At 39.7% G+C, this 25,551-nt stretch overlaps 4 protein-coding genes across 6 annotated transcripts in view; 3 read left to right on the top strand and 1 right to left on the bottom strand.

Annotated features, from left to right (window-relative positions):
* LOC140319577 (ephrin type-A receptor 6-like) overlaps positions 1–7,755 on the top strand; it is a 154,233-nt gene extending 146,478 nt beyond the window's left edge. For both annotated transcript variants that reach the window (XM_072397261.1, XM_072397260.1), the window contains 4 exons: positions 2,397–2,546; positions 4,156–4,349; positions 4,602–4,751; positions 5,531–7,755. In XM_072397261.1, coding sequence (XP_072253362.1) covers positions 2,397–2,546; positions 4,156–4,349; positions 4,602–4,751; positions 5,531–5,645 — 609 coding nt within the window. In that variant the 3' untranslated portion in view covers positions 5,646–7,755. The remainder of the gene's footprint in view (positions 1–2,396; positions 2,547–4,155; positions 4,350–4,601; positions 4,752–5,530) is intronic.
* Positions 7,756–8,806: 1,051 nt separating this feature from the next.
* LOC140319219 (ADP-ribosylation factor-like protein 6) lies at positions 8,807–11,423 on the top strand. The gene is made up of 8 exons (XM_072396815.1): positions 8,807–8,929; positions 9,315–9,376; positions 9,477–9,545; positions 9,645–9,739; positions 10,173–10,302; positions 10,794–10,849; positions 10,957–10,969; positions 11,384–11,423. The coding sequence occupies exons 1-8, from the start codon at positions 8,807–8,809 to the stop codon at positions 11,421–11,423; spliced, it is 588 nt and encodes a 195-aa protein (XP_072252916.1).
* Positions 11,424–12,341: 918 nt separating this feature from the next.
* Positions 12,342–18,041, bottom strand: LOC140319938 (F-box only protein 47-like). Its single transcript, XM_072397707.1, has 10 exons — positions 17,846–18,041; positions 17,108–17,269; positions 16,860–16,936; positions 15,750–15,824; positions 15,258–15,366; positions 14,899–15,072; positions 14,599–14,748; positions 14,297–14,439; positions 13,415–13,574; positions 12,342–12,442 (listed from the first exon to the last, which is right to left on the bottom strand). Exons 1-10 carry the CDS (start codon positions 18,039–18,041, stop codon positions 12,342–12,344), a joined length of 1,347 nt encoding a protein of 448 aa, XP_072253808.1.
* Positions 18,042–21,642: 3,601 nt separating this feature from the next.
* Positions 21,643–24,291, top strand: LOC140319940 (claudin-14-like). 2 transcript variants are annotated; one of them, XM_072397708.1, is made up of 4 exons: positions 21,705–21,781; positions 22,022–22,283; positions 23,288–23,825; positions 23,971–24,291. In XM_072397708.1, exons 2-3 carry the CDS (start codon positions 22,050–22,052, stop codon positions 23,783–23,785), a joined length of 732 nt encoding a protein of 243 aa, XP_072253809.1. In that variant the 5' UTR covers positions 21,705–21,781; positions 22,022–22,049; the 3' UTR covers positions 23,786–23,825; positions 23,971–24,291. The 2 variants fall into 2 exon arrangements, with proteins under 2 accessions (XP_072253810.1, XP_072253809.1); XM_072397709.1 differs by having other exon boundaries at positions 21,643–21,781; positions 23,288–24,291.
* Positions 24,292–25,551: the final 1,260 nt, after the last annotated feature.

A 25,551-nucleotide genomic window follows, 5' to 3' on the forward strand; every position in this document is an offset into this window, starting at 1 on the left:
AAAAAAACCTTTGATATTGTTCCATTTCACATCAGGGAAATATTTTTGTTGCATAGGGTCCACAGGGTTAAATGGTTTCATTTGGTGTGACATTTGAGTGACATGTTGGGTCAGATATGATACCCCAACATGCCACTCAAGGTAGTGATGGCTACCTTTCCATCACTGCATTACAACAATAGCAGTAGCCAAAAAAAATGGATTACGTATTATACAACATTAACATCTTGACCCATGTTGTAATTTCTGTCCTCAGGGCACAAGAAGAGTTACTTCTCAGTAAAACTATCTTAAATACAGTAAATGGAGATTAAAATCACATTTTAAAAACTCATCTAAAAACCTTAAAAGTATAATGGAGATTGCAGAACAATTTGTTGTGTGTTTAATCTCTACAAATAAGTATGCATATATGCACCTGCAAACAAAGGCAGTAGTAACCTTTTCTGAAAATAAATACTGTTTGAAAAAGCTTGTGTAGTTGCTACTGCTTTTGATTGGAGCCTCATATACATACAGGCCTAATAGGATGTTTTTATCCCCTAAAGATTAAATAGGCTGTCTGCATGTAGATTGCACTTGTTGTATTGTCCCTCCTTGTTCCTGGCATCTAATGACCAAACTGGATTTATCTTTCCAAGTTGAAAGCTAATTTACAGCTACCTAAATTGGAATATATTATTTACTTACTGTTAAAATCCTTCACGCTTCCAAACATTTTTCACAATAGTACAGTGGCTGTCTCCAACCACCGTTAAGTTGGGCTTTAAACAACTGGTAATCAGACTACAGCAGTGCCAGAAATATGTTCAGAAATATTATATATATAATAATATATCAGGGATGTTCATTTTCCTCAGTCAGGTTGCATTCACTTTCATTTCTGCTCCTGGTTTTATTTAAGAACCTCATTAGAAGTGAAGATTGTAAGTCTATGAAGGGCACAGGAGTAGCAGTTCAGTCCCAGCAACAACAAATCAATTTACAGACATCTGCTTATAAGGCACACCTTAACAGCTGGTTCATGTTGTAACCTCCCTTTACCACAATATGACAACAAACTGATGCTTTGTGTCATATCCAAGCTTGATTCCCACATGGGCTTCTTTCTGCCTGTACCTCCTGTTGTATTTAATCACTGCTGCTCCCAAAATTCAGTGTGGAGAAGCATCTAAAATTAAATTTCCCGTTACATAACAAACAGAATGTCCACAAGTAATGTCCAGTGGCACAAACAGACTGATGCATTGTTCTTCTCCCACTTGATCAAGACTGATGAAAGCATCCCTTTCAGCAAAAGGTGGAGTTGCATTGCTGCACGTATAAATTGCTAAAGTTAAACCTCCACAACCTCAGTACAGTTCATCTGTCTGAGCCCACACTGATTTCTATTTCCTGCTTTGTACTGAGGTTATTGTGTGAAGGAAATGGTGTGTCTATCGCTCAAAGATGAATTTCTCTGCTCTGCTAGATAATGGTTCAACTCTACAGAGGGGAGCTAAAACGGGAGGTAAAGAGAAGATAAAATGGCTAGTGATAAACTCAGAATATCCTAAATATGGAGCACTTTTGATGGCAGTATTTCTGTGATATTCGTGAGGAGTGTTTTTAAAAACTGCCTGACATGTGCTCGAGCACTGTTGGAAAACACACCAGATGTGACAGATATTCAGGTGCTGCCCATGGTCACTTTTAGTTTAAAATTATAGTGATATGGACACTAGACGTAATTATGTACACTTAGTTGGAAACAAGTGTAAGAGACACAACTTTTCCGATAAAACTTCACCCAATAAAAAAACAATTGGATTTATTTTATTGTTATTATTTCAATGACTACCTGAACTGAGCATTTCAGTGGATGAACTACATAAAAAAAAAACTTACAACCTTTAAAGACACATTTAGATTTTATTTTTATTTTTTACTGGTATAATCCTACTCAAATCAAAGCTGAGAAAAGGAGCTTTAATGTACTGGTAATAATCCTTTATGCCTCCACCAAGGCGAGAGCGGTAGTGAAGCGATGATTTCTGTGCTGTTAGTTTGTTTGACTGTTAATCTGCCTAACTATCTTGTCTGACACAAAGATTACACAAAAAATTGCTAGGTTTTATCAAACTTTATGGTGAGGTGGAGATTAGTAAAGGGAGAACCCCATATACTTTGCTGCATGTTTATTCAAATAAGATGCAAGATGAGCTCTCCAAGTAGTGTTCCAGTTTTATTTCATAATGGAAGCTCTGAAGCACAGAGACTGAGGAAGAAAAATCTGTGTAACACTCCACTTTTTTACAGTCTTGACTGTGATAAAAATGTCTAACTGTATATTTCCCTTTGGGGGATATATGTCCCTGAGTGTCTTGCTTTTATTTTTATGGTGTGTGTGTGAACAGGGTGGTAAGATCCCAATCCGATGGACAGCTCCTGAGGCTATCGCATACAGGAAATTTTCCTCAGCAAGTGATGCATGGAGCTACGGTATAGTCATGTGGGAGGTGATGTCTTACGGAGAACGGCCATATTGGGAGATGTCCAATCAGGATGTGAGTATCAAGCTATATTAAAAATTGATCTCCCAAACCAAGGTCTGAAAATGTTACAAAATCAGTGGGTATTAGGACCACTTTTTCAAAATGCATTTGTTAAAATTATGCCCTTTTTTATACTCCCTCCTTAGTGGAAAAGCCTTGAGGATTAAAAGATCTTTGTCGATTGTTGGGTACATTTATGTGATGTTATCTCTCAAATTAGCTTTATTGGCATGAAGTACACGCATATCTGACACCAAAGTAAGCATGGAGGGACTGTAAAGAAACATTTTCTGGTTTTCCTCTTTTAGTTCAGATACTATAAATTAATCTTACATGAATCCTTTTTCAGTCTCTCAATGGGCACATTTTCACTATACTGTGAACATGGAAGCATTACTGGTGTTTTTGTTAAGAAGCCAGTGATTAAAGTGATTTTTTTAATACTAAATCAACTATTCAGTAGTATGGGTCTTGCTCAGAGTTAGTGTATGTGTTTGAGATATGTTCCGTCAACACCCAAACATTGTTGACCTCTCAGTTTAAGTTGCTGCTCCAATGAGTAAATCCAGTTTGCTTTTCATTAAATCTGTCAAAGTTGTTGCCATTTAACCTGTTCTGTGACCATTTATTCACTTTAAAAAAAAATACCTTACAGAAGAAGGACATTAGGAACAGAAATACCTGTAAAAATATAAAAAAGATGAGTAAGATTAAATGGAAAAGCACAGTAAAGGTCAGAGGTTCAAAGGACTTGAGTCCAGTCAAGGGGGATTTTAAAGCTGGGGATTCAATGTGGCTGAGCAACCTGCTGATCTCTGGGCTGTGGTCAGGGATTGGAGGGACCATGGTGGAAGCAGATCCATCCCTCTCTCCGCTGAGTGTGAAAGCTCCACAGTAATCCCTTCATCCCCTTACACACAGACTCATACACATCTCTATGCAGACACCCTGCACACACACGTACACACACACATACACACATACATTTACTGAGGTCCCAGGGTTTGGGAAGGATTTGTGCTGTTTGGGAATTGCTTAGAAGTGCTTTCCAAAGCAAAAGGCCAGCCAAGCCACAAAACCAGCCCAACACTATCTCATCCTGGTCAGCCACTTACCACTGCTCCCCACAAAGATACATGCAGATACTCCACTGCCCCATGGAGAAATAGAGAGAAAGTATGGAGGTTAATGCACACTATCATCTGAAATCAGAAAGGGATTTATTGTATGTTCAGAATCTGATATCTTGTTCCCTTTTAGTGTAAGAATAAGATGATCAAGCAATGATACTTTATAATGACCAATGCAATCAATGTTAAAGGAGATAAAATGTCTCAAAAATAGGTATTTTGTTCAACTTTATCATTTACAATAAGATGCTGCTTTGTGGAAGACTTTATCCTCCATTTTTTAAAACTTTTTATTCAAGTCATAATTTGCGTGCTCATATGCTTTGTCATATGCTTGTTTTAGTGTGCTGCAGAGTTCAGATCATACATAAACCAAACAAAAATCTACTTCTGAGATGATAAAAACTTACTGAGTTCTAAGCAAAATCCACTCTTACACAGCAAGCTTTTCTCACATTTAGACCCTTTATCAAATCCAACTATTTCTCCAGGTGATTCTTTCCATTGAGGAGGGCTATCGGCTGCCTGCACCAATGGGCTGCCCTGTTGCCCTGCACCAACTGATGCTGCACTGTTGGCAGAAAGAGAGGAATCATCGACCAAAATTCACAGATGTTGTTTCCTTCTTGGATAAACTAATTCGTAACCCCAGTAGCCTGCTGCCACTAGTAGAGGACCTCCAGAGGTACAGTATCGAGGAGTTTCTGTTAAAAAAGAGTCATTTGAAGTACAGCAAACATTATACTATAACAGGACATCTCTTCTGAGTCCAGGCAAAGATAAAATTACATTTCTTGAAAGTTAATAAATGCTTTCACTCCTACGCCTGAAACTAGTTTCAACTATGTGTCACTCAGAGAACTTGGAGTCGTTTCCACTCTGAGATGCTTAAGAAATAAAGCTATGATCTGACATTCTTTTTTTTTTTTCTAATTAGTCTACCAGAATCTCCGGGGGAGGAGATGGACTACCCAATGTTCATCTCTGTTGGTGATTGGCTGGACTCCATCAAGATGAGTCAGTACAAGAGCAGTTTTATGGCAGCAGGCTTCAACACCTTGGATTCCGTGGCGAGGATGAGTATTGAGTGAGTCAAGGAGCTAAACATAACCATTACTAAATGACAGGAAACCAAGTAGATGCTCGACAGCAGACAGAGGTATACTGGCCCTGTTTAGTTTATGTAAATTAGCAAAGGTGAACAATGATGGCATAACAAGGGGGTCTTCTTAAGCTACGTTTCATCCCACAGTATACATGAACAGCATTAATTACCCCTTGCTAAAGCTAAAGTTAATGTTAGTTCCACAGTTAAGCAAGGCAAACTGACATTAATTTAGCTTTCTTATTTGTAGGTTTTATTGTTGTTCCCCTGGATATTCTAGATAATTTTACAGTTTTTAAACATTGGTTTTTGAGCTAACTTAAATTATCAGGACTGAAGGAATGAAGGACTTAGGCCACTTTAACTAAACATGTTTGAATAGTATCTCTCTTTTTCTGTTTTCCACTCTGAAACTCAAGTGAGACATAATGACCAATGGCTAGGCTAATTTTGCTATTCAATTTGAAGTAATGAGTGGTTTTTCATTTCTGTCCTACACTTTTCAGTTTTCCCTTTGATTCCCTGTGATTTGAACTCCTGCCTAACATGGCTATCTACATCGTGCAGGTCACTTTTACAGGGAACCACAACCGAAATGCAGCCTCAGTGGAATCTCAGTGCAGTCTCTGTGGGGCACGGAGGGAGCAGTGTAGCACTTCAGATGTGGCACATAATAAAAGGATCACAGTTTTATTTCCATGAAAGATCTTTAAAGTGGTTTTGTGTACGCTTGTGTTTTTGTGTTTCCCCTCTCGGCCTAGAGATGTGAGGCGTATTGGTGTTGAGCTGATCGGCCACCAAAGGCGGATCATCAGCAGCATACAGACCCTTCACCTTCAGCTATTGAACGAACAGGACAAGGGTTTTCATGTATGAGGACACCCTTCTACAGAGCCCGGGATCGACAGGTAGATGGAGCAGATGGAAGTGACGTCTAACCCACACAATGACAGTCTACAGCCTGTGCCTGAGTCTTGAGTCCTCATGCAGGAGGACGTTTGACAGACAACTTCAACAGACTCTTCCCTGGTCTCCCACACATCCCAGAAGACTTTTTCTACTATACATCCCGTACACCATATGCCTGGTTCTACCAGACTACTAAAGCCTGACAGACTTTACAGACTGGCCCAGGCCCTCACTTAGGGGAATGTAATGCCTTGTTGCAACAGCAGTACTTTGTGTGTGGAGCAACAGTATCTAGAAATGTAGATTTGCAATTGTAATCTACTAAATCTTTGGACTTTTTGTTTTCTTTTTTTTTTGCTCCAAGTTATGTGCTCACGTAGCTGCTATCAGGTGTGCAATGGATACATTTGTCCTTTGAAAAGAAAAATATCCTAAATATTTTTCATTTTAGAGTTTGATGATTTGTCATTTATTTGGATTGCTTTAGTTACCCGCTCTCCAGAGAATCTGGTACACTAATACTTGAAGAGAGAAGTAAGTTAGGGAGATTTATTGAATGTTAAAAAGTGTATGATAATAAATATTATAACCTAATATCAATATATGTGCAGTCCTGTATGTGAAAGCCCTTGTAAATCTGGATCTTATTTAAATATTTTATTTACTTACTTTTTTTCTATTGAAATCAGCAATACGGTATTATGCAGTCACCTCTGTATCACAGAGAGAGATGAAGAGTTGTGCAATGAGAAACATCCACTGGTTCTTATTGTTAGATGTTTGGCTAGAACAGGATTCTTTTGCTTTCAGATTAATTGCTATACATGTCTGATTGTCTTTAGCAACCACTGTACTTCCAGTTGTGTATTCAGCCTGTTCTTGTTTTTTTTTTAATGTTATTTTATTTTTTTGATTGTGAATGTTAAACATTGCCTGAAAAAAGTACACAAGCTCCACTGTCTTAATATATGAATGTTCACAGAATTGAGCTATAAATAGGAGATGTTTTAACTGGTGACTGACAAGGACTTATAAGGTTCTTCCTTTCACAGAATTTATTTTATTATTTGCCTGGAGTCACACACCTACATACATACACACACACACATACACACACAAACACACACACAACGCAGGCAGTGGTTTGCACTTATGAGTCGAGGTTGTTCCACGATGTCGTAGAAGAATAGTTCACAGCTTTGCAGATGAATTTCACATTTGCTTGTGCATAAATTTTGGTTGTGTGAAGATTGTGGCATTTGTGGTAGTATTGAAAAAAGTGTACATACGCGTAGTCTGACATGAATATGGTTCTGATCTGCAGTATATGTCAAGGTGTCAGGGGATGACGTGTTAATGTCAATGGTAATTACGCAGTGGTGCGGATTAACTAACTAGTTAATATGGAGGCAAAAGAAGTTAGCTAAAAGCTAGTTAATTAAAATACCAGTAGTGTTGTTGTAGTTTTGTGTGGTCAAGAAGGAAGAGAGGGAACATGTACAGAAGTATCATGACTCATGTGTCCTTTCAACATCAGCAGTAACAGAAACACATGCACAAACACACAGAATGCCTTACAGTCTGTTAACCGTGCAAGACGGAAACACTTTATAGTAGTTTATAAGTTCCGGTGCAGTCACAGGACCTAGCCATCAGTTTGAATCATTTGAGAGTAACCACCTGCATCCAGCTGTGGTTTTTTATCACAAATTGATTAATATCAACTAGATCTTTGCCTTTTGGTCACAGCGTAGTAACGCATCCAGGCTTTCACGAGTGGGAAAGGTGCACACCCAAACACACACACACACACACATTTCTACATTTACACTCCGAGTCATCGCCCCTCTACAGAAAACTGAAATTATCAGATGCTGTCTGTTTAGCATGTTCTACTGCTGAGCAATGTTAGAACGTTCTTTTGTACAAAGTACAAGTATACTTATAATTCTTGTATTTTATTTTTCTATGATTTCCAAAGAGATGTTGTAGATCTTGCACACTGTAAGAGGCAGTTATAGCGAATATTTATTTGCAAATAAAGAGGAACAGTTCTGGTGGTTGACTGCTCATTTAATTTTGCTGTGATTTTTAAGGTGGGATATTGATTTAAAGATAGAAAAAAATCTTTTTGGGTTGTGAAATATTATTGTTTCCCGTTTTAAGACGAAGGACAGACCTCACCATCTCAATAAAGAAACTTTGCCCTGGCAGCACTTTCAATGAATAGAGCTTTGTCAAAGCTAAATCTCAGACTACATCATCTCTTTAATTTGGCTTTAGGACATAAATAATATAATTGCATTATAAATATATGAATTATTTACATATATTTATTTTTTTTTTGCAATCTGTCAAATAGAACATTTACATAAAGTTTGCATGTAATTGAGAACCAAAAGATGGAGCTGTTGGACCACTGAGCAGCTCCAAAGCTGCCATGTAAGAAATTCTGCAAACATGAGAATTTAAGATCAGATTTGTCATTTTCAGACTGGGCACACTACAGTTCTACTGTTTCTCATCAGCCCCACATGTTTCATCATTGCAGGGTTTTTGCAGGGTTCAGTTCATTTGCTATATCAGATTATGGTGATCGTGTTTGGCATGTCCTTTTTTATTGAGTGTACTTGTTATTTTCTTTATGTTGCAGATCCAATACAGTATTGCACAACACATGAGTCAAAGTCGACTGTAAAGTTCAACAGACTGAGAGTGGCTGTAAATATAAAGAGAGCAGAAGTTCCAGGTGTTAAGCTGCTACAGCTGCTGCTGCTGGACGCCTCTGTGCCTTAAGTGGCCAGAAGCAAGAGGAAGGCCTCCAGAAGGAAAAAGTGTAATAAATCAGTGTAATGCATCAGGATGGAGAGCCTGCGAAGCTCCATACTCCATGAGCAGGTCGCCGGGTGGTTCACTGAGCTTAATTCGTACTAATAGGATTACTTGTCACAAGCTGGGATGGCCAGGCACCATCTCATCTATTCACAGCAAGCACTGCAGAGCACCGTTCACAGCTATGTTTTATCATTCGTGTTTGCTTTCATGAATATCTGCAAATCTAAGAGTAATCAGGCCATCTATGGGGTAAAGTGTTGAACATTTAAATGGTATAGCGTCAGCTGAGTGTAATGGGGCTTCTGGATAAACTGTCAGGCTGGCTCGGCCTAAGGAAGAAAGAAGTCAACGTTTTGTGTTTGGGACTGGACAACAGCGGCAAAACTACCATTATCAACCAACTCAAACCAGCTAATGTAAGTTCATGATGCTGAGCTTCAACAACTGGGCATTTCAAAAGATCTTGAATCTATTGTAGGCAAATTGAGAGACCTTTGTGTTTGCAGTCCTGCAATGTGGGTACACAGACATGTTATGCAGATAAAGCTTTTCTTAAGCCATTACAATATGTGTTGGGATGCATATTGTAAGAGGGCCTGTCAAGATCTTTATTTTACTGCAATCATTCGTTTTCAGCATCCAAATCATTTAGGTCCATTGTCACCAGAGTGGAAACATGTTAGTCAGGTAAAGCTCATATCAACCTATCCTTCTATTATTTCTTTGTTGACATACTTTTGCCATTACTTGTCTGTTTTTGTGTGTTTGTATGTGGGTGATTGTGTGTGGTGGTGCATGCAGACCCAGGCACAAGAGATTGTCCCAACAATCGGCTTCAACATTGAAAAGTTCAAGAGTTCAAGGTAAAATGCAAAAGCTATACAAATAGTTAAATGTCCGATTCAAAATAATGAACTCATCTGATTGAATGGTGGTAAATTGATTCTTTTTCTTCCTCTGCAGCCTGTCATTCACAGTCTTTGACATGTCTGGCCAGAGCAGATACAGAAGCCTATGGGAGCATTATTATAAGTAGGAGATACAAGCAAGCACTACATGCACAGTATATGTAAGATTCTGGAGATATTCTGCCAATTATGACCTTTTTGTTGATGTTTTTGTTATATACAGGGAGAGCCATGCCATCATTTTTGTCATTGACAGCAGCGACAAACTGAGAATGGTTGTTGCTAAGGAGGAGCTGGATACCTTCCTCAGTCATGAAGGTACACAAACCCTGCAGTTGTGTGTAACGCATAGCTACTAAACAATTTTACGCTGACACAAACTGTGACCCTGATATCTCTGTCATATCTGTAGTATATCGTTTGCTCGAGGTTGTCCATGAAAAATCTTTCTGTAAACTTTAATATTTTCCCTACTTTGCAAAAAATTAGACTTGTTGCAGGTTTCAGTGTTTTTTATCGTATTTCACTGTCAAATTCCTAAAGGGATGAGTTTTCCAATTGGCTGGTCATATCTAAGTAGGAGTTATGTATGTTATGTATATATTAAAAAGCCGGACAAATTCTCAGCTTCAGTCCAAAACTGCCAATATCAACATCATCTTTGATTGTATGACAACGACTACCTCGTAAGATTTCTGTTGCTGTGGTCAGCTGATGATTCACCCGCCCTCGCTTTGGTTTACCTGTCAAGATATCCGCAGCAAAAAGATACCAGTGCTGTTCTTTGCTAACAAGATGGATCTGCGGGATGCGATGTCTTCTGTCAAAGTCTCACAGATGTTGTGTTTGGAGAACATCAAAGACAAACCGTGGCACATCTGGTAATGTATCTGTCACCGTGGCTTCCCAATGATCCAGCATATTTATGGGCAATGGCAGAAACACTGTAGTTTGTTATATAAATTAATAAATTACTGCTGGTCTTGGAGGAAGTACAGTTGGATAGAATATGAACTTAACGTGCTCCTTGAATCACGCCTCTACCCTCAAAATTTTTTACCTCGCAAGTTACAGCGTTATGGTCCCAAGCAGAGACAATAAGGTGACCGGGCATGTTTACCCACTGGTCACCTCTCAAGGCCTTTTCCATGGCATGTTGGTTAAACATTACAGAGAGACTGGGCAGCTTGCAGTTACTTCAACGCCTGGTTCTGTTACATACATGTGTTTTCCTCCTTGTTTACTCATTAGACAGATGAAAGGCTAATGGATTAGAAGCTGGACATATTTAAAGAGCCATGATCCAAGAGAAGTCATGAGAAAGTGAATGTATGCCACAAACAGCTTAACTGCTGGACATCTTGTTTTTCAGTGCCAGCAACGCCATCAAAGGAGAGGGCCTAAAGGAAGGCTTGGACTGGCTGCAAGGTAACATGTCTGCTCAGTATATTTCATGAAACTATCATACGGCGCTGAACAAGAAAAGCCGTCTCAGACTTTTAATTTCACTATGTGTTGCTTTTTCATATCCATAGATCAAATTGTACAGTAAGTATCCTCAAGCTGAATCGTGATGAAATGTTTAGATTGTGTGTAGATTTAATCTTAGCAGCTGTTTGGAAGGGATTTAACTACCTGAGGCTAAATGAGGATCCCCTAATACATTTGCCTTTAAGTCTTGAAACAAAAGATTATGTGATACAAATATCCTTAACATCCTTTGCAGAACTAAATCCTTTCCAAATCAGGCCTTTGTGTAATGTTGTGAAGATGTCAGATATGTCTGAGCTCTCCTTGTGCTGTGCACGTGTCGTTTCTATCCGGAAATGCTCTGTGACCGCTACCATTAAATGTTTTGAAATTAACAATGAGCTTTTAGTATCTACATCCTTTGTAGACTTCTTCGAGATGAGTGAGCAACCAGACTCCATTTGAGTGCAAAAGTGTTTTTCTTCCTGCCAGATCTTATCAAAACAATGAACAAATGAATGAGCACGACTGACTGTGGACAGAGGGACGTGGAACTTGGATCTCAATCACCTGTTGAAGCATTCATCATACTCGATGTTGTAGGCCTTAAACTTCTATGTCAAATAGCCTAGCACTTCCTGTCTGTGCTGCACCTTTAAAACCCTGTACTTCAATGAGACAACCGTGTAATTATTCAAAGCGCCCCCCCCCCTCCCCTCCGACTGGTACTTGTTGTTTCTGTATACAGTAACTTTTAAACGTTTTGTATTTGCGGCTGCTTCTTTTTTATTCTGACACACACGCTTTATTAACTTGACCCACCGAACAACCTTTTTGAAAAAACGCTGTCAGTGCTGATTGTCGCACCAACTGGAGATCAATAAAAGCTTGTTACTTGCCGAGCGTGTGCGCAGTGTTTTACAGTGGATCTCTCAACGAACAACAAAATGAAAAAGAAAATGTATACCAAGGCACGTTCAGATACGAAAGAAAAAATGTCAGTTTAATAAATTACACAAACAAAATATACCCGCTCCACCACAACTATAATTACATGGAGTGAATAAATCATGCGAATAAATACTTTGTAGAATAAATAGTTTCACTGGTAATGAATAAATATTAAATATGTTTTACAAAAGTGAACATCAAAAAAAGATCAAGAACCAGATGGTAAACCTTTGAGACAAATACAGTATTTGTATAATGACCATACCGTCTAACCAAAGCAATTAAATAGCTTAATTTTCTACCAAAAAGTGCACGGTGGTATGTTTGAAAGCACTCTCCGTGTTCTCGTCTCTTCTCCTCTTTCTGGTCTTCCCATGGCTGTAAAGGCACACGTCACACACATTCATTCACCTCATTGCTTGACATCGTTCATTATTACTGACATTGGGTTCCTCTTGTCTCCTCAACTCAGCTCTCGCCCTTTTCCTCTGCATAACTCCTACTTGAGGAACATGTGGAGGAATTTAGTGTGGAAGCGAGCGCTGGAGTCCAAGAGGATACACAGGTTCTGGAAAGTCTCTCTGTCTCCAAAGGGGTTCCCTGGAAACAGATGACAACAATGTAGACTTTTTTATATAATGTGTCAGAAATTCTTTCTTCTGGGCTGTAAAATGACTTCATTGAGAAGAAACAATCAAAAATGAGGGTCAAAAGAGGGCATTTTACGGCTTTAGAAGATCACAGATTCTAAGGTTTGGGTCCACAGGTAAAGCGAATAACGTAGATGTTTGTATATGTGTTACAGACTGTAGATGTCTATCCCTCAACATGCAAAATTTGCAATTCACTGTTCACCCGTGCATGTATCAGTGCCTGAAGCTGGCAGATTTATTTATATAACCACGTCAGAGGAAATTACAGTATGCCTTGGAAATTAGCATATGTGCAGCAGAAATGAAAAGGCTGGATGCAGTCAGAGACAAATGAAGATCTGCTGCAGGTGGCAAAACCAAGGCAAAAACACATCCACCTGAGCTAAAAGCGTTTCAACAAAAATAATGAAAAAATGGGGGTTCCAGGTAAATGTCATCCGTCTGAGCTGTCAAAAACACACACACACAGCAACAGACACTTCCAAAACAATCTGCTCCACACCACAGGCAAAATCCTTCTCTCAACTACGCTTCGATTATACTTGCACACACCTGACAGCTACATTTTTTCTCTGTGTACAGTGTGTCTATTGCAACCTTATAGTACACTATATATTCCTTTACTGATTGTTCATCAGAACATGTGTTGGTAAATCCCATTTTATTGTATTTTAACCTTCAACAGGTTTATTCACATGTGATTCTAAGTTCCATCATTTCTGCTTTTGGCTTTATTCTTCCTTTTATTTTTTCAAAACTTACGTTTAAGAAATAACTTTGTTTGACACAAGCCCCTCCTTAATTGTAGAATATCATAATAGTGTGATATTCCATCGCTGCTGTGAGGAGCGGTGCCCCTAATGACACATGCTTTCTATCCGATCTCATCCAAGACAAATTCAAGTTGCAGAAAACTCACCAGCTACAGAAAACTCAAAGAACTCCCTGGTTACTTCTGAGAATGTGTTCTCCAGTTGCTGGATGAAACACAACTTTTCTGGCCCTGTGCTGAAGACCTTGCAGATCTGCTGTACCAGATTCACTGCCCAACTCATGTGGTAGCCGTCCTTCTCACACACCTGAAGGCATACAAAGCAGAAGAAAGAACAATTCAATGTTTTTATAACACCAATGGATTACTGTGCCCAATTCTGTTGCAATGATAAACCCAAGTGACCAAGAGAAGTCCAATCATAGTCAGGCGAATGGAAAGATTCAAATATTGTTGAGACACTGTTGTTAAAGAAGCCTTTCGTGATAATGACACGGCAAACTTTGTCCTTTCTGATGACCTATACTAAATTACTTTCCTAAAAGCTGCCATGGCACAAATAGATTCCAAAAATATTGGATCAAAATCAGCACCATGGACAGCACGCGTGGCTCTCCTTGTCATGTTCAAAATGAGAAAAGAAATACACAAGATTAGTGGAAACAAAATAGATTTATGTTTGGTCATTTTGTGTTTTTAAAAAACAATTTATACCCAGATTAGACAAGCTAGGAAGGATCAGTGCTGACCTCAAAGACATGGTCATAGGTTTGACAACCGGCTCCTTTTGATTTATGAGTGAAGCACTGTTTTTTTCTCATGAGTTTTTCCTCCCTCTGTGCCTGTTAGAATAGATGGGTTGACCTGTCCAAATTTTCCTCCCTATCTACAGTCTTAAAGAAGTGTTTTGTTGTGCTCTGTCATGCTCATGCAGCTGCTGATTCAACTTAAAAAAATTCCAAATATACCCCAATAACCATAAAAAAGGCTGAACTATTCAGCTGAAGTTAAAACAACAAGTATTCTTACCAGTATGATGTAGATGATGAGTCTTGAGACCTCGATGAGTCGTCCACTGATGGCCTTGCTGGCCAGAACGGTGTAACAGAGACGACTGCCACACAGCACCAAAAGGCGGGCAACATTCTCCACGTGCCATGGTTGAGGAATGACTGTGAAATTGGACAAGAGCAAATTTGAATTTACTAAAACATTTAAATGAGCTTCATTCTTGACGTCATCAAGCTTTGCCAGCTGGGGTTATGTAACTATAACATGTGTCTTTGTGGATGTTTGGCATGAAGACACCTGACAACCACTTATGTCAATACCAATTAGTTCCTCCAAGATTGCCAGCATCGAGTCAGTGGTCCAGCCTTTGATCTCTAGTTTCCCAAAAAGCATGAGGATGGCTTTAGCAAGGTCCCACAGAGCAGTGTGTGGCAGACCGCTCTCCACCAGTTCCTGCCAGCCAATCGTGCCTGCAAAGAGAACAATCCCTAAGAACATCCTGCACAATAAAAATGCTCAATCCTCAGCGAGCCTTACTGCGCAACTCTAGCACAACACGAAGATGTAGGCAACACCATCTGGTTGGTCTAATTAACTATGTTGTACAAAAGTTATCTCACCCTCAGGCAGTAGAGGTCCGTAGAGTATGAACAGTAAGTGGGCCTGGCTGACCATAGGCCAAGGCTTCAGGAGTAGCATTAGCCAGAACTGACACTCTGGCTGGTTCGGTCGCGGGTCCAACAGAACGTGACGGCAGAACAGACGAAGCTGCAGCTCCTGGTGCTGCCTAACACCTGCGGACACACATATTTACACATTTTCTTAACCTACAAGCACATACCTTAAGAATAAAAGTCCACAGTCTGAAAAAGGGGTCATTACTGTCCCTATCATGGATATGACCTACACGAATGCTCTGCAAGTGCCTTCCCATTTAGGTTTTGTCCTAAGCAGCATTCACACACACTGAAACACACACCTGGTTTTGCTGTGATTATTGCTTCGGCCTTCTGCATCAGGTTTGTGAGTTCACACAAGAAGCTGAACACTCTGTGGCACTCCAGCTCATCCCACCCTGCGATCAGAGTCTGTGAAGCAATCAATATTTTCATCTCATCACTGACTTTACAGCTAAAATGTTTTCCAACTATCAGAGTGAACCACAAAGTGGAAATAAAGACAAGTCATTAGTCACACTAATATACTCAGAGTTTCAACCTGGTGTTCCTGTAATCATCGCTATTTTTTTTACAGCGTACAGCACTTTTTCATGTCACTTTAATGGGCTGAAACAACAGGGTGTTCGCTGCTAAAAAGGTTATCTCTGGAGAAGCGTGTCTTCGTGCTCCATTAATTCATGCAATCACACTGAGTTCATCTTCTCTTGGCCCAATCTGAGCTGTCGCTCCCTTTAATTACATCCAACTTTAAATTCCCAGCAGAATTTGCAATGTCCATACGAGGACCTCACCTGGAGGAAGACGCCGTACCTGGAGAAAGCAGTGCAGTCTGGTACCAGGCACTGCTCCAACGTGAAACAGGGAATCTGACAAGTCACAAGCATTCAATGTGGGACTTTGTTAGGATCAGATCAATGTTAAGTGTTAGGAAGAATACTGTAATCACACTTGAGCAACTGTCACGGTCCATATAATGCAGCATAATTAGACCAATTAGTACCACGTGGATATATTATGTTAACTTTTAACTGTTTGACATAAAACCTATTATTAGATTTATTAATCGCTTTTCCTGACTCTAATTTATTTCCCTTAGGAAACATACAGTTGAAGTTCCATGAAATGTATTGTCAAAGTGTACTCTGAATACTCCTTGCAATATACAGTATGTTGCAAAAGTTCCCTGAACATTTTAGAGAAGCTTTCTTGTCATTTCATTAAGAATTCTTCAGGATTAGTTCTCCAGGCTTCTCAAGGGACATTCCGAAGATTTTCTTCAGGTGTCGGCTTGTTGTCGTTTGGCATAGTTCAGCCTTTTCTCCCTGTTTCCATTCCTTAAGAATGGCTTCTTGACAGCCACCCTTCCATGGAGACCATTTCTGAAGAGGCATGGGCCAACAGTAGATGGATCAACTGAAGATCCAGATGCATCTCTCAGGTGATATCTTTGGCATCTTTGTCGATGCAACTTAAGAACTGGGAACAAACTATGTGTCTTTGTGACAAGCAGCGAGGAACAAAGTGCCAGAAGATTTAAAACTGGCTCTTTGATAAGTTGTCTGTTATATGTAGACATTAACACTGATTCATTCCTTGAGATAGGCGCCTTTTCCATGGTGAATTGTTTCAGAGGACAGTGTTGAGTGACTTAACCAGGTGCCATGAAACTAACCAACGTCCAAAGAAAAGCCTTCAGAAAGCCTGGATAACTATTGCTCCAGACCATCTTAACAGATTACAAGAAAGTCTGACTCCTGAGAAGAAAATATAAAGAACTGACTGCTGAATCAAACCTTTTTGTTACAGTACTAATGTACTAATTTTTACAGTATTAATGACACTAAAGATTCCAACAAATCGCAATTTTCACAAGCTTGTTACCTCACCTGTCCATTCCTTACCTGCGAAAACTTGCTAAAGATAAACTTCAACCTGTCCTTCGTGGGCAGCAACAGGGTACACCTCTTGAACAGCAACCCTGAGACGTCAAAACACAAAAGCACATCACCACATTAGAAGGTAGTGCGAGCTGATCATTCAGCTGGTCGAGCGGTTAACGGGGTAAACGGGGAAAACTATTTTGAAAAAAATCAATTTAAAAAGTTTATAGAGTAGTGAGAAATGCTTCACATAGAACTGAGTAAAATACCGAGATCCCTGTAGTGTTCATCAGTACATCTCTGCTCAAGACACGTGGAGGGGTGGAAACCTTGGGTGATGTTTTTTTTCCTCCAGGCCATGGAGGAGATGTAGTCCACAATGTAACTGGTAACTTCCTTTGACACCATGGTGAACACACTGATCTCCATCACTGACAAATATACACACAAAAGAATACAATTTAAAAAGAAATCAGATATCGCAAGTCAGATTTATAGTATTCCAAAATGTTCTCTTCAGAGCCTCTAATCAATAGAGCACAAGGTTGTTCAGTTTGGCTTAGAGATCCCATGAAACAGCTAGCAGAATGTTATTTGCTGATGCATATTTTCATGTTTCCTGTAAAAACAGAATTCAAGGATGCCAATTGGCTCACAAATTGGCTCTGGCTGTAGAGTAGATCTGTACACAACAGGAAAAAGTGCTTCTTCACCATCAAACGTAACTGTTACTCTTATGGGTAACTGTGGAAAATGCCTTAAAAATTATAATGAAGACAGGGATAGCATGTTTGGATCACATGCAAATACTTTTACTGTATACTGTCTGTATACCTTTGCAAAGAGAAGTACTTAGAAAGGCACATTGAGTATATTTTTTTAGATAAAAATAAGAATAGTTTTTAGTGACGATGCGCTATGAAAAGTAAAACTGAGCTTATTAACAATGTCTTACCCATAATACCTATTTTTGGCATTACTGTAATATTTCACCCAGTGACACCCACCAGACAGCTGATCCAGGATCAGATGGAACACCTCCACAGGCAGCCTGCTGAAGAAGCTGGAGCCGGCGGTCCACTGGCTGCGGGTCATCATGGTCCTGACAGGCCGGGGCCGCGTACAAGTCCTCTTTAAACGCTGGCATTTGTGTCCCAATGTGTACTTCCCAGCGTTCGTGGTTTTTCTCCGAGCCATTGTCATCGCTCGTAAACTGACTGTATTCAAAGAGAAAGAAAAAAAACTTGACTTAGACATAAACTAACCAACTTAGGAAAGTTAATGGATATGAAGATGAATAAAGTTCTTCCATCTGCTGCGAGACACCACAATGCTACAGTAAGCTAACATTGCTAGCGAAAATGAACTCTTGGAAAAACTTTGACTTTTTTCCAAACTTGAACTTAAAGTTACATCAGACCGAGACTCTAAATGAACAGAATACACGCTAAACGTTTATATGTATCTTACCTGCACTATTAAAAATATCAGCAGTAATTATGGATGTAGCAGAAAAGTCAGCTGTGTGCTAACCTAGCTCACAGATGACATATCACTGCACAACGGCGCGAAAATGTCTCCGTGTGCCTTTCATCTTTTCGGCAAAGAGGAGAGCATATTTAAATACTGAGTGTCCATTAAACACTTTATTCGGAAGAATTCATAATGTTACTGTGTGTTAACAGTGGCTATTACTTACCAGTCCGCGGAAATATACCCAGTTAGGCAACCCACAGAAATGTATGTCCAGTATAAATTAAAATTATGCATGAAAACGAATATAAACAGCAAGATAAAGTTATAGAATGGCAGGTGCTACTTTGGCCCTTCTGACTGATTTGATATTGTATATGACATCCATGTCGAGGCATCATGGTAGGTTTGTAGCTGCTGGACGTGTAGCTGGTTTAAACAACAAAGGAGAGAAGATCTATGGGTTTTTTTAAATCTTATTTTAATCCTTGATTTTTAGATCATTCAGCCATGAAACTGAGCTGAAATAAAATACAGTATTGAGCCTTTTTTTAAAAAAATACATCAGACAATGGCTGAAAACTACTGGTTCTATCTTTAAAAAGCTAAAATCTCATTCAAAAGCTACATCCAAATTAGGGTCTTTGTGTAAAGCCCCAATTTTAAAAGCAGGCTAACTAAAAACTAAACCTTTCAAATATCAAAATGGAGATGGAAATACATAAGTAAAGTCTGAAGAGCTGTCTCAGATTGTGCTGAAGTACAGTGCTTGACTAAATTTATCCAGCTTCTTTGCACCACCTTCATTCATTTGTAAAGGGAAGCATAAGTAGCACACATTTTTATATCTCTAATATGTTGTATAGTAGCTGGCCCTGGCCTTGCTATTGAATCAGATATTGCACAGATAGCTGTTAGCCCAGTTGATCACATATATTTGATGTAATTTGATAGTGAAAACAAAGAAAATTATTCCATATATTAAATATTCTTTTTATATAATAAATGAGGGTATTTTCCTAGTTTGTAATTTAGAGGTCAGGTAGGATGCCAGAATTACTAAAAACTAAAGTTTGGAATCATTTATGTAATGTTCTATGTTGGTTTATTTATTTTTTTGTCAATGTGGTGCTCATTTGCATGTTTACAGAGTACACATACTGTCGACAGAGTAAGAAGTACATAAAAGACTGCAGCTTTCCAGACCTCCAGAGATGAAAATGACGGCCTATACTACATACATCATGACGGTTGTATTACCCTCTAGCACACTGCACAGCAAACCCACTATGCTCAGCTGCTAATCACAGGATTATTCTGCTTAACTAAGACTATTAGGTGTTCCACATTTGAATGGCATCTCCCACAGGTACACCTTGGAGAGGATGATCCCTCCACTATTGGGCTCTTACAGAGAGCTGAATGCTGCACGAAGGACACAGGGGAAGGACCGGGAAAATGCTCTTGTATACCAATCAGATGTCACGGTAGGCTACACTCGGGACACAGATGAACAAAAAGAGACTAACTACAAGGAGAATTTGGACCTTGAAGGAATTAGATGAAACCGCGTTGTTTAATGACCTCATTTGGATTGCCGGGCAGTATGTACCACACACACACACACGAGATCACAAATGCAGCACGGCACTACAAGCACGGTTCGGCTTTAAAGGTTTGACCGGGTGCAGCATTGTTTTACTGTTCAAATGTAGACTAATTGCAGATAATAAACACTTTTTTGACAAGCTGTTATAGATATATTAGTTGATTAAATTATCTTTCCATTCATTCTTTTAATCCCCCATTTGATTATGCACATTTCTGGAGATGCAGGGATGAGTTGCTGAGACAACAAAAAAAGAAAAACAACCTGTGAGAACAATGTCTCCTCTGTCTGTCTCTGCTTAGAAACTCTGCTCTGCCTCCGGATACACATTTGACATTGCCCTGTTTATCTGTCTGGAGCAGCACCGGGATAGTCTCTCATGCCATCTCTTCCACCATGCTGCTGGCACTGGCAGGGATAATGCCAATGATGAAGATGCTGATATCTAACACTGGCTCATCACATAGCTGACCATCCTGTAACTCTCACGTATTGTTTGTTCATTTAGACTGGAAGCAGCAGCAAGAGGAGCTGCACAGCGTGGAGTCAGTGCCAATGATTCTGGTCATTTGGAACTTCTCCAAATACATCTCTGCCTCTCAGGACAAATACACAATCTTGACAGTTGTGACTGTGGCCCTCTAAGCCTCTTGTTGGTGAGTATTAAGAAGAGTTTTTACAAGCTATAAATATGGGAGATGTAAAGCAGCACCGGTATTGTATCATACCATTTCATGGCGAGGAAATTCCATCCAGATGCATTTTTCCCAAAATCAGGATTGTTCCCTAATCAAAGGGGCAAAACTGACTTAAATTCAGGGTAAACAAGAGAGATAAATGTGCTTTTGTTTCTGTTGCTTCCTATTCACGCCACCAGATTAGTCAATCATGAAGTAAGCACAATGAGGCTTGTATCATGAGATTTTAAGGGGTCCAAGTGGTGCCAGGTTTGATTCTGAACAATAATCAGGCTTTATAAACATCTTCTGTTCTCTGAGGAAGTCAAAACAATGGGCTTGTATTGGCCCTATTTGCAATTTAAATTTCTTTCCTATGGCTGCAAAATTATATTTCTATCATCAGTATCGTCCCTTATTCAAGAAGTCGGGCTTTTTGGGATAGCATTTTCCTAAAATTTGCTCTATATTCAGAATATTTTGTTGAAAACACAAGAACGAAAGAACAAAGGTAAATGATTAAGCAGATTTTCACACTTTGAGGAAGGGAATCTTTTCTTGTAGCTTGAAGCTACAAGTTTAGTTATTTGTACTGCTCTGTTTGGTAAATGTATAAATGAGTGCCGCATGGTCTCAGGTCAAACATTAAGAGAAGAGAAAGGGATATAATTTGGCCACAGCTATCAGTGCTCTCCCTTCTTGGAAGAGTTTGGGACCTGGCAGGCAGACGCTCAGTCAGGAAGTCATTCAGTCCCTTGCTTTTGAACACCCTGTAGTGCTGTGAAAAATGTCTAAGTTAGTGGCTTATAGCGGTGCTTTCAGCTCAGGTGGTTTCTGTAAATGTTTAATTTCCTCTCTCTCTCTCTCTCTCTCTCTTTCTTCTTTCCTGAGGGGCGGCAAAGAGCTTAACAAATAGACTGCTGTGCTTTGCCCTCCAGAGGAGAGCGTTAAACAGGTGAAGCTGAACACTGCTGTCATTAGTCACACATGCAGTCACCTGCCGCTCACCAGAGACTGATGCCAGAGCGCTGAAAGTTTCCACTGCTATTTCTGACCGCACTCGGGAGACACTTGAGGAATGGCTCAGACTCTGTGACTGGATGTAAGCCCAGTGGGATATGCTGCGCTGCTGGGGACCAGGCAGATAAGGGGAATAATCCAGCCATATTTCAGCCTTGGGGACAGTGAGTAGTTTTGTGTTGGAAGTGTCTCCTATTCAAGTGATTATTTTAAAAATACCCTATTTTAAGTAGTTTCTCTGTATTGATTTTTCCTTCATTTTTTATAAATTGTCCTAATCCTACTCGTAGTTATGCAGCTCATGAGAATTATGTGCACTTAAAGAGATGGTAGTCATCCCTTGCTATGTCGGCATTTTAGCTTAATTACAAGTGATTTCCTGCTTCTAACTTTGTATTTTGCAGTTTGAGCATCTTTCCGAGTGAACCAGTGATGGCCAGCATGGCGGTTCAGCTCCTGGGCTTCTTCTTAGGACTTTTGGGCTTTGCAGGAACTGTAGTTGCAACCCTGCTCCCCCACTGGCGCAGCCTTGCCAACGTGGGCTCTAACATCATCACAGCAACTGGCTACATGAAAGGCCTGTGGATGGAGTGTGTCTGGCACAGCACCGGTATTTACCAGTGTGAGCTGTACAGATCTCTGCTGGCGCTGCCCCGCGACCTGCAGGTACTGCAGCTGCACCTTTTAGTAGAACTTTATCCAAGGCACCTTATCTTGTCACGAGAAAAACAGAAATGGGAGGGGGAAAAAATCATGTCCGCCTGTATTTGTTTATTTCAATAGTCGATGAATCGTAGAAATGCCTGAACATTGCATGAACAACTGATCTTGACATCATTGTTTGGTAAATATCTTTTCCATTTTAACATTTAAACCCATGATAAGTACAAATGTAATTTTAAAAAATGTTCCTTGGCTGATGTAGACAAAGCAGTTAAACCCCTTTACAGTCAATAACTTCCTGCTCAGTAGCAGGAGAACAAGAATTAGTCTTCTTTCATTTTTAACTTATCTTTCACATGCATACAAAATGAGCTTATTCATAAGAGCTCACCTCTCTGAAGACTGCAATAACAAACCAAACAGGAAATAAACATTACAGAAATTATTTTAGATTGTATAGAAAGCTTCTCATACTATTACCCATGCAGCAACATCAGCAAGGCTATTACATATTACCATGGATGCATTTGAAATTCAGTGGCCACAGATACATAACTAACCTGACTGTGTTTGTACAGGCTGGAAGGAGACTTTTTGTACAACGCTTTCTCAACACTTTTTGTTAACCAAAGCAAACCCTACATAACAGAGCTTCTGTTTCATCTATCATGCTTGGATGAATTGATCCCTTAGATGTTTTGTAAAGTCTTTTCTGTTTTTCTTACATTCTGCTACAGCTGAATGTGACTTAGGATCAAAAGTGTCGTGTGCTTTTTTTTTGCCATGTCTGTGTCTTCGTGACGCTGGTGACTGGCATTTCAATAGGCAACTGACTTGCTGTCTTTGCATTACAAAGACACATCAATTTGTTCCCAGTAAAAGTAGACAGGTGAAAAATAAAAGAGTCTGCTGCAGATTACTTATCTGTTATAGTTCATTTTGCTGTGTGTAACAGTTCATTTTTTAACTAAAATGTTAAAGTGTTTGTCTTCTCTATTCTTCGCTAGGCTGCCCGGGCGCTCATGGTACTCTCCTGCATCACCTCAATCCTGGCATCTGTGGTTGCTGTGATGGGAATGAAGTGTACCCACTTCGCCCGACGTTCAGTGATCAAATCCCTCCTGGTGCTGAGCGGGGGAATTTTTTTTCTCTGCGCTGGCCTTCTCTGCCTGGTCACCGTGTCCTGGACCACCAGTGATGTCATCATGGAATTCAACAACCCCTTCCTTCCCAGTGGGCTGAAGTACGAGATCGGTCTGGCTGTGTATCTCGGCTACGCCTCGGCCTGCCTCAGTCTGTCCGGGGGGCTTGTGCTGTGCTGGAGCAGCGGTGGCGACAGGCCTCTCCGTTTGCAGAGGAGTCAACCATCATCACCCCCCCCTGCCTTCAATAACATTTACCACCCTGCTCCGCTCTACAAGCCCCCCGAGGCCCTTAAAGATAATCGTGCACCCTCACTTTGCTCCCTCTCCAGCAACGGTTATAGGCTCAATAACTATGTCTAAGACTGTGAAGATGTAAACATAAAAACTCTGAAACCACAAGGTGTGTTCATAAAAAAGCTTCTGCTTAGACCAGAACTGTCAGCTGATCAATGCCTACTTAATTTTATTTTTACATGTATTTTTTAATTTCCTGCATTCCCATAGAGTAACCAGCATATGTTTTACATGTTTTACATGTTTTACAGTTTCATTGAACTGCAAAGACTTTCTACTAAACTGAGAGCAACGCAAAACTCTGATTTACTGAGAACTGACACCTGTGGCACTGCTGTGTTGCACCTGAAGGACCAGAAGGTGGCGATATGTTACAGGGGAAAGAAAAAAGAATACAGACTGTAAATCACATTCCACTTTCTCATGTTAATGCATAATCAGTTGTGCTGTCACTCCCCTGTTGTGGCTTACTTTCTAGTTAGGTTTAACTCTTGCTGAAAAACAAGCAAAACAAAATATGCTCTTGTAACTTTTAAAGAAATAAATTGTGTAATAATTTCAATCATTTTCATTCCAAAGAAAATAAACCGATATAGTGTAACCGATTAGATTAGGGGATGGCTTCATTCCGTGTTTCGTTTCAGATTCCTTGTGGACAGACGTACTGAGTTCACTCTTTAATCACAATTAATTCCCGCTTTAATCACAATACTAAAGTGGAGTTTTGCTTGTATGTCTATTGGAAGTGAAATTCATTGAGGAAAAAGTCCTTTTGTACATGTATGTTGCATATATTGTGTTTTGACCTACAAATGCATCATTGAAAGAAAGAAAAAAGGAGGGATTGTTAACAATTTAGAAATTATGTTTGTATGGAGGCTTCAGACTTGTTTCCTGATTTATGGAACTTGGTCAAACTATACTTTGCTGTCGACAGATTTTCTTAAAACCCTTGAGTGTAAAGCTTGAAGAAACCACAGGATGGCGATGAAGGTCTTTTGAGAAGGCAAGCAGAAGTCTGTTGTTGTTGCCTGCTTTGTGTTATTTCAGACTACAATGTCTGTTGAAAACTGGACACTTATTTATTAGCTGGCTTAAAGCATTTTTTTATAATTAGCATGTGGACGAAGGTATTTCCATCTCCTCTGAGGCCTTCCTGGCTGACTGTCTTAACTACCTGTAACACAGCAGAAATGTTTCTGTGCTTCATTTGTAGAAAACCCCTCCAATTAGAGGTGCCCCCTGTCTCACGGACTGTCAGTCACAAACACAGTAAATTACAGGATGTGTCGAGATTTTATTTCTGGCTTTCACAGTACTTCTTCAAGTGAGTAATTATACTACGGGAAAAGAAGAATTTAAAAAAATAATAATAATTTGTTCACAAAATGCACACTGGTTGCTATTGGTTGAAATAATGAGGTTTCCTTGAAGGACTTTATGTGAAGCTCAAGGTATAATGAGCTTGGCAAAAACAATGTTGGGAAACCATAGAAAGGAATACAGTTAATTACATGAATACAATGCAGTGAAGTGAGGTTTATTTTATTTTGTTTTTTGTTTCTCCTACGCATTTGTTCTGTTATTTGTGTGTGTGTGTGTGGAGGGGGGGGGGGGGGGGGGGGGACTATTTCTGAAATCTCTCTGTCAGATATTATTATAAAACCAAATTTTCCTTCTCAAAGCTTTCCAGTTTTCAACATATAGTTTGAAAGGAATCGTCCAGAGTCTCAATAGGCACGTTCATCCAAGAGAGAGAACGCGTATTTTTGAGTGGAGGGGAGTTTTAGTGTGTCTAAAAACATCCTGAAATGTGATCAGAGCTGTGGACA

The sequence above is a fragment of the Leuresthes tenuis genome, unplaced genomic scaffold, assembly GCF_036924035.1.
Source record: "Leuresthes tenuis unplaced genomic scaffold, fLeuTen1.0.hap1 SCAF_12, whole genome shotgun sequence".
NCBI classification, from domain to species: Eukaryota; Metazoa; Chordata; class Actinopteri; order Atheriniformes; family Atherinopsidae; genus Leuresthes; species Leuresthes tenuis.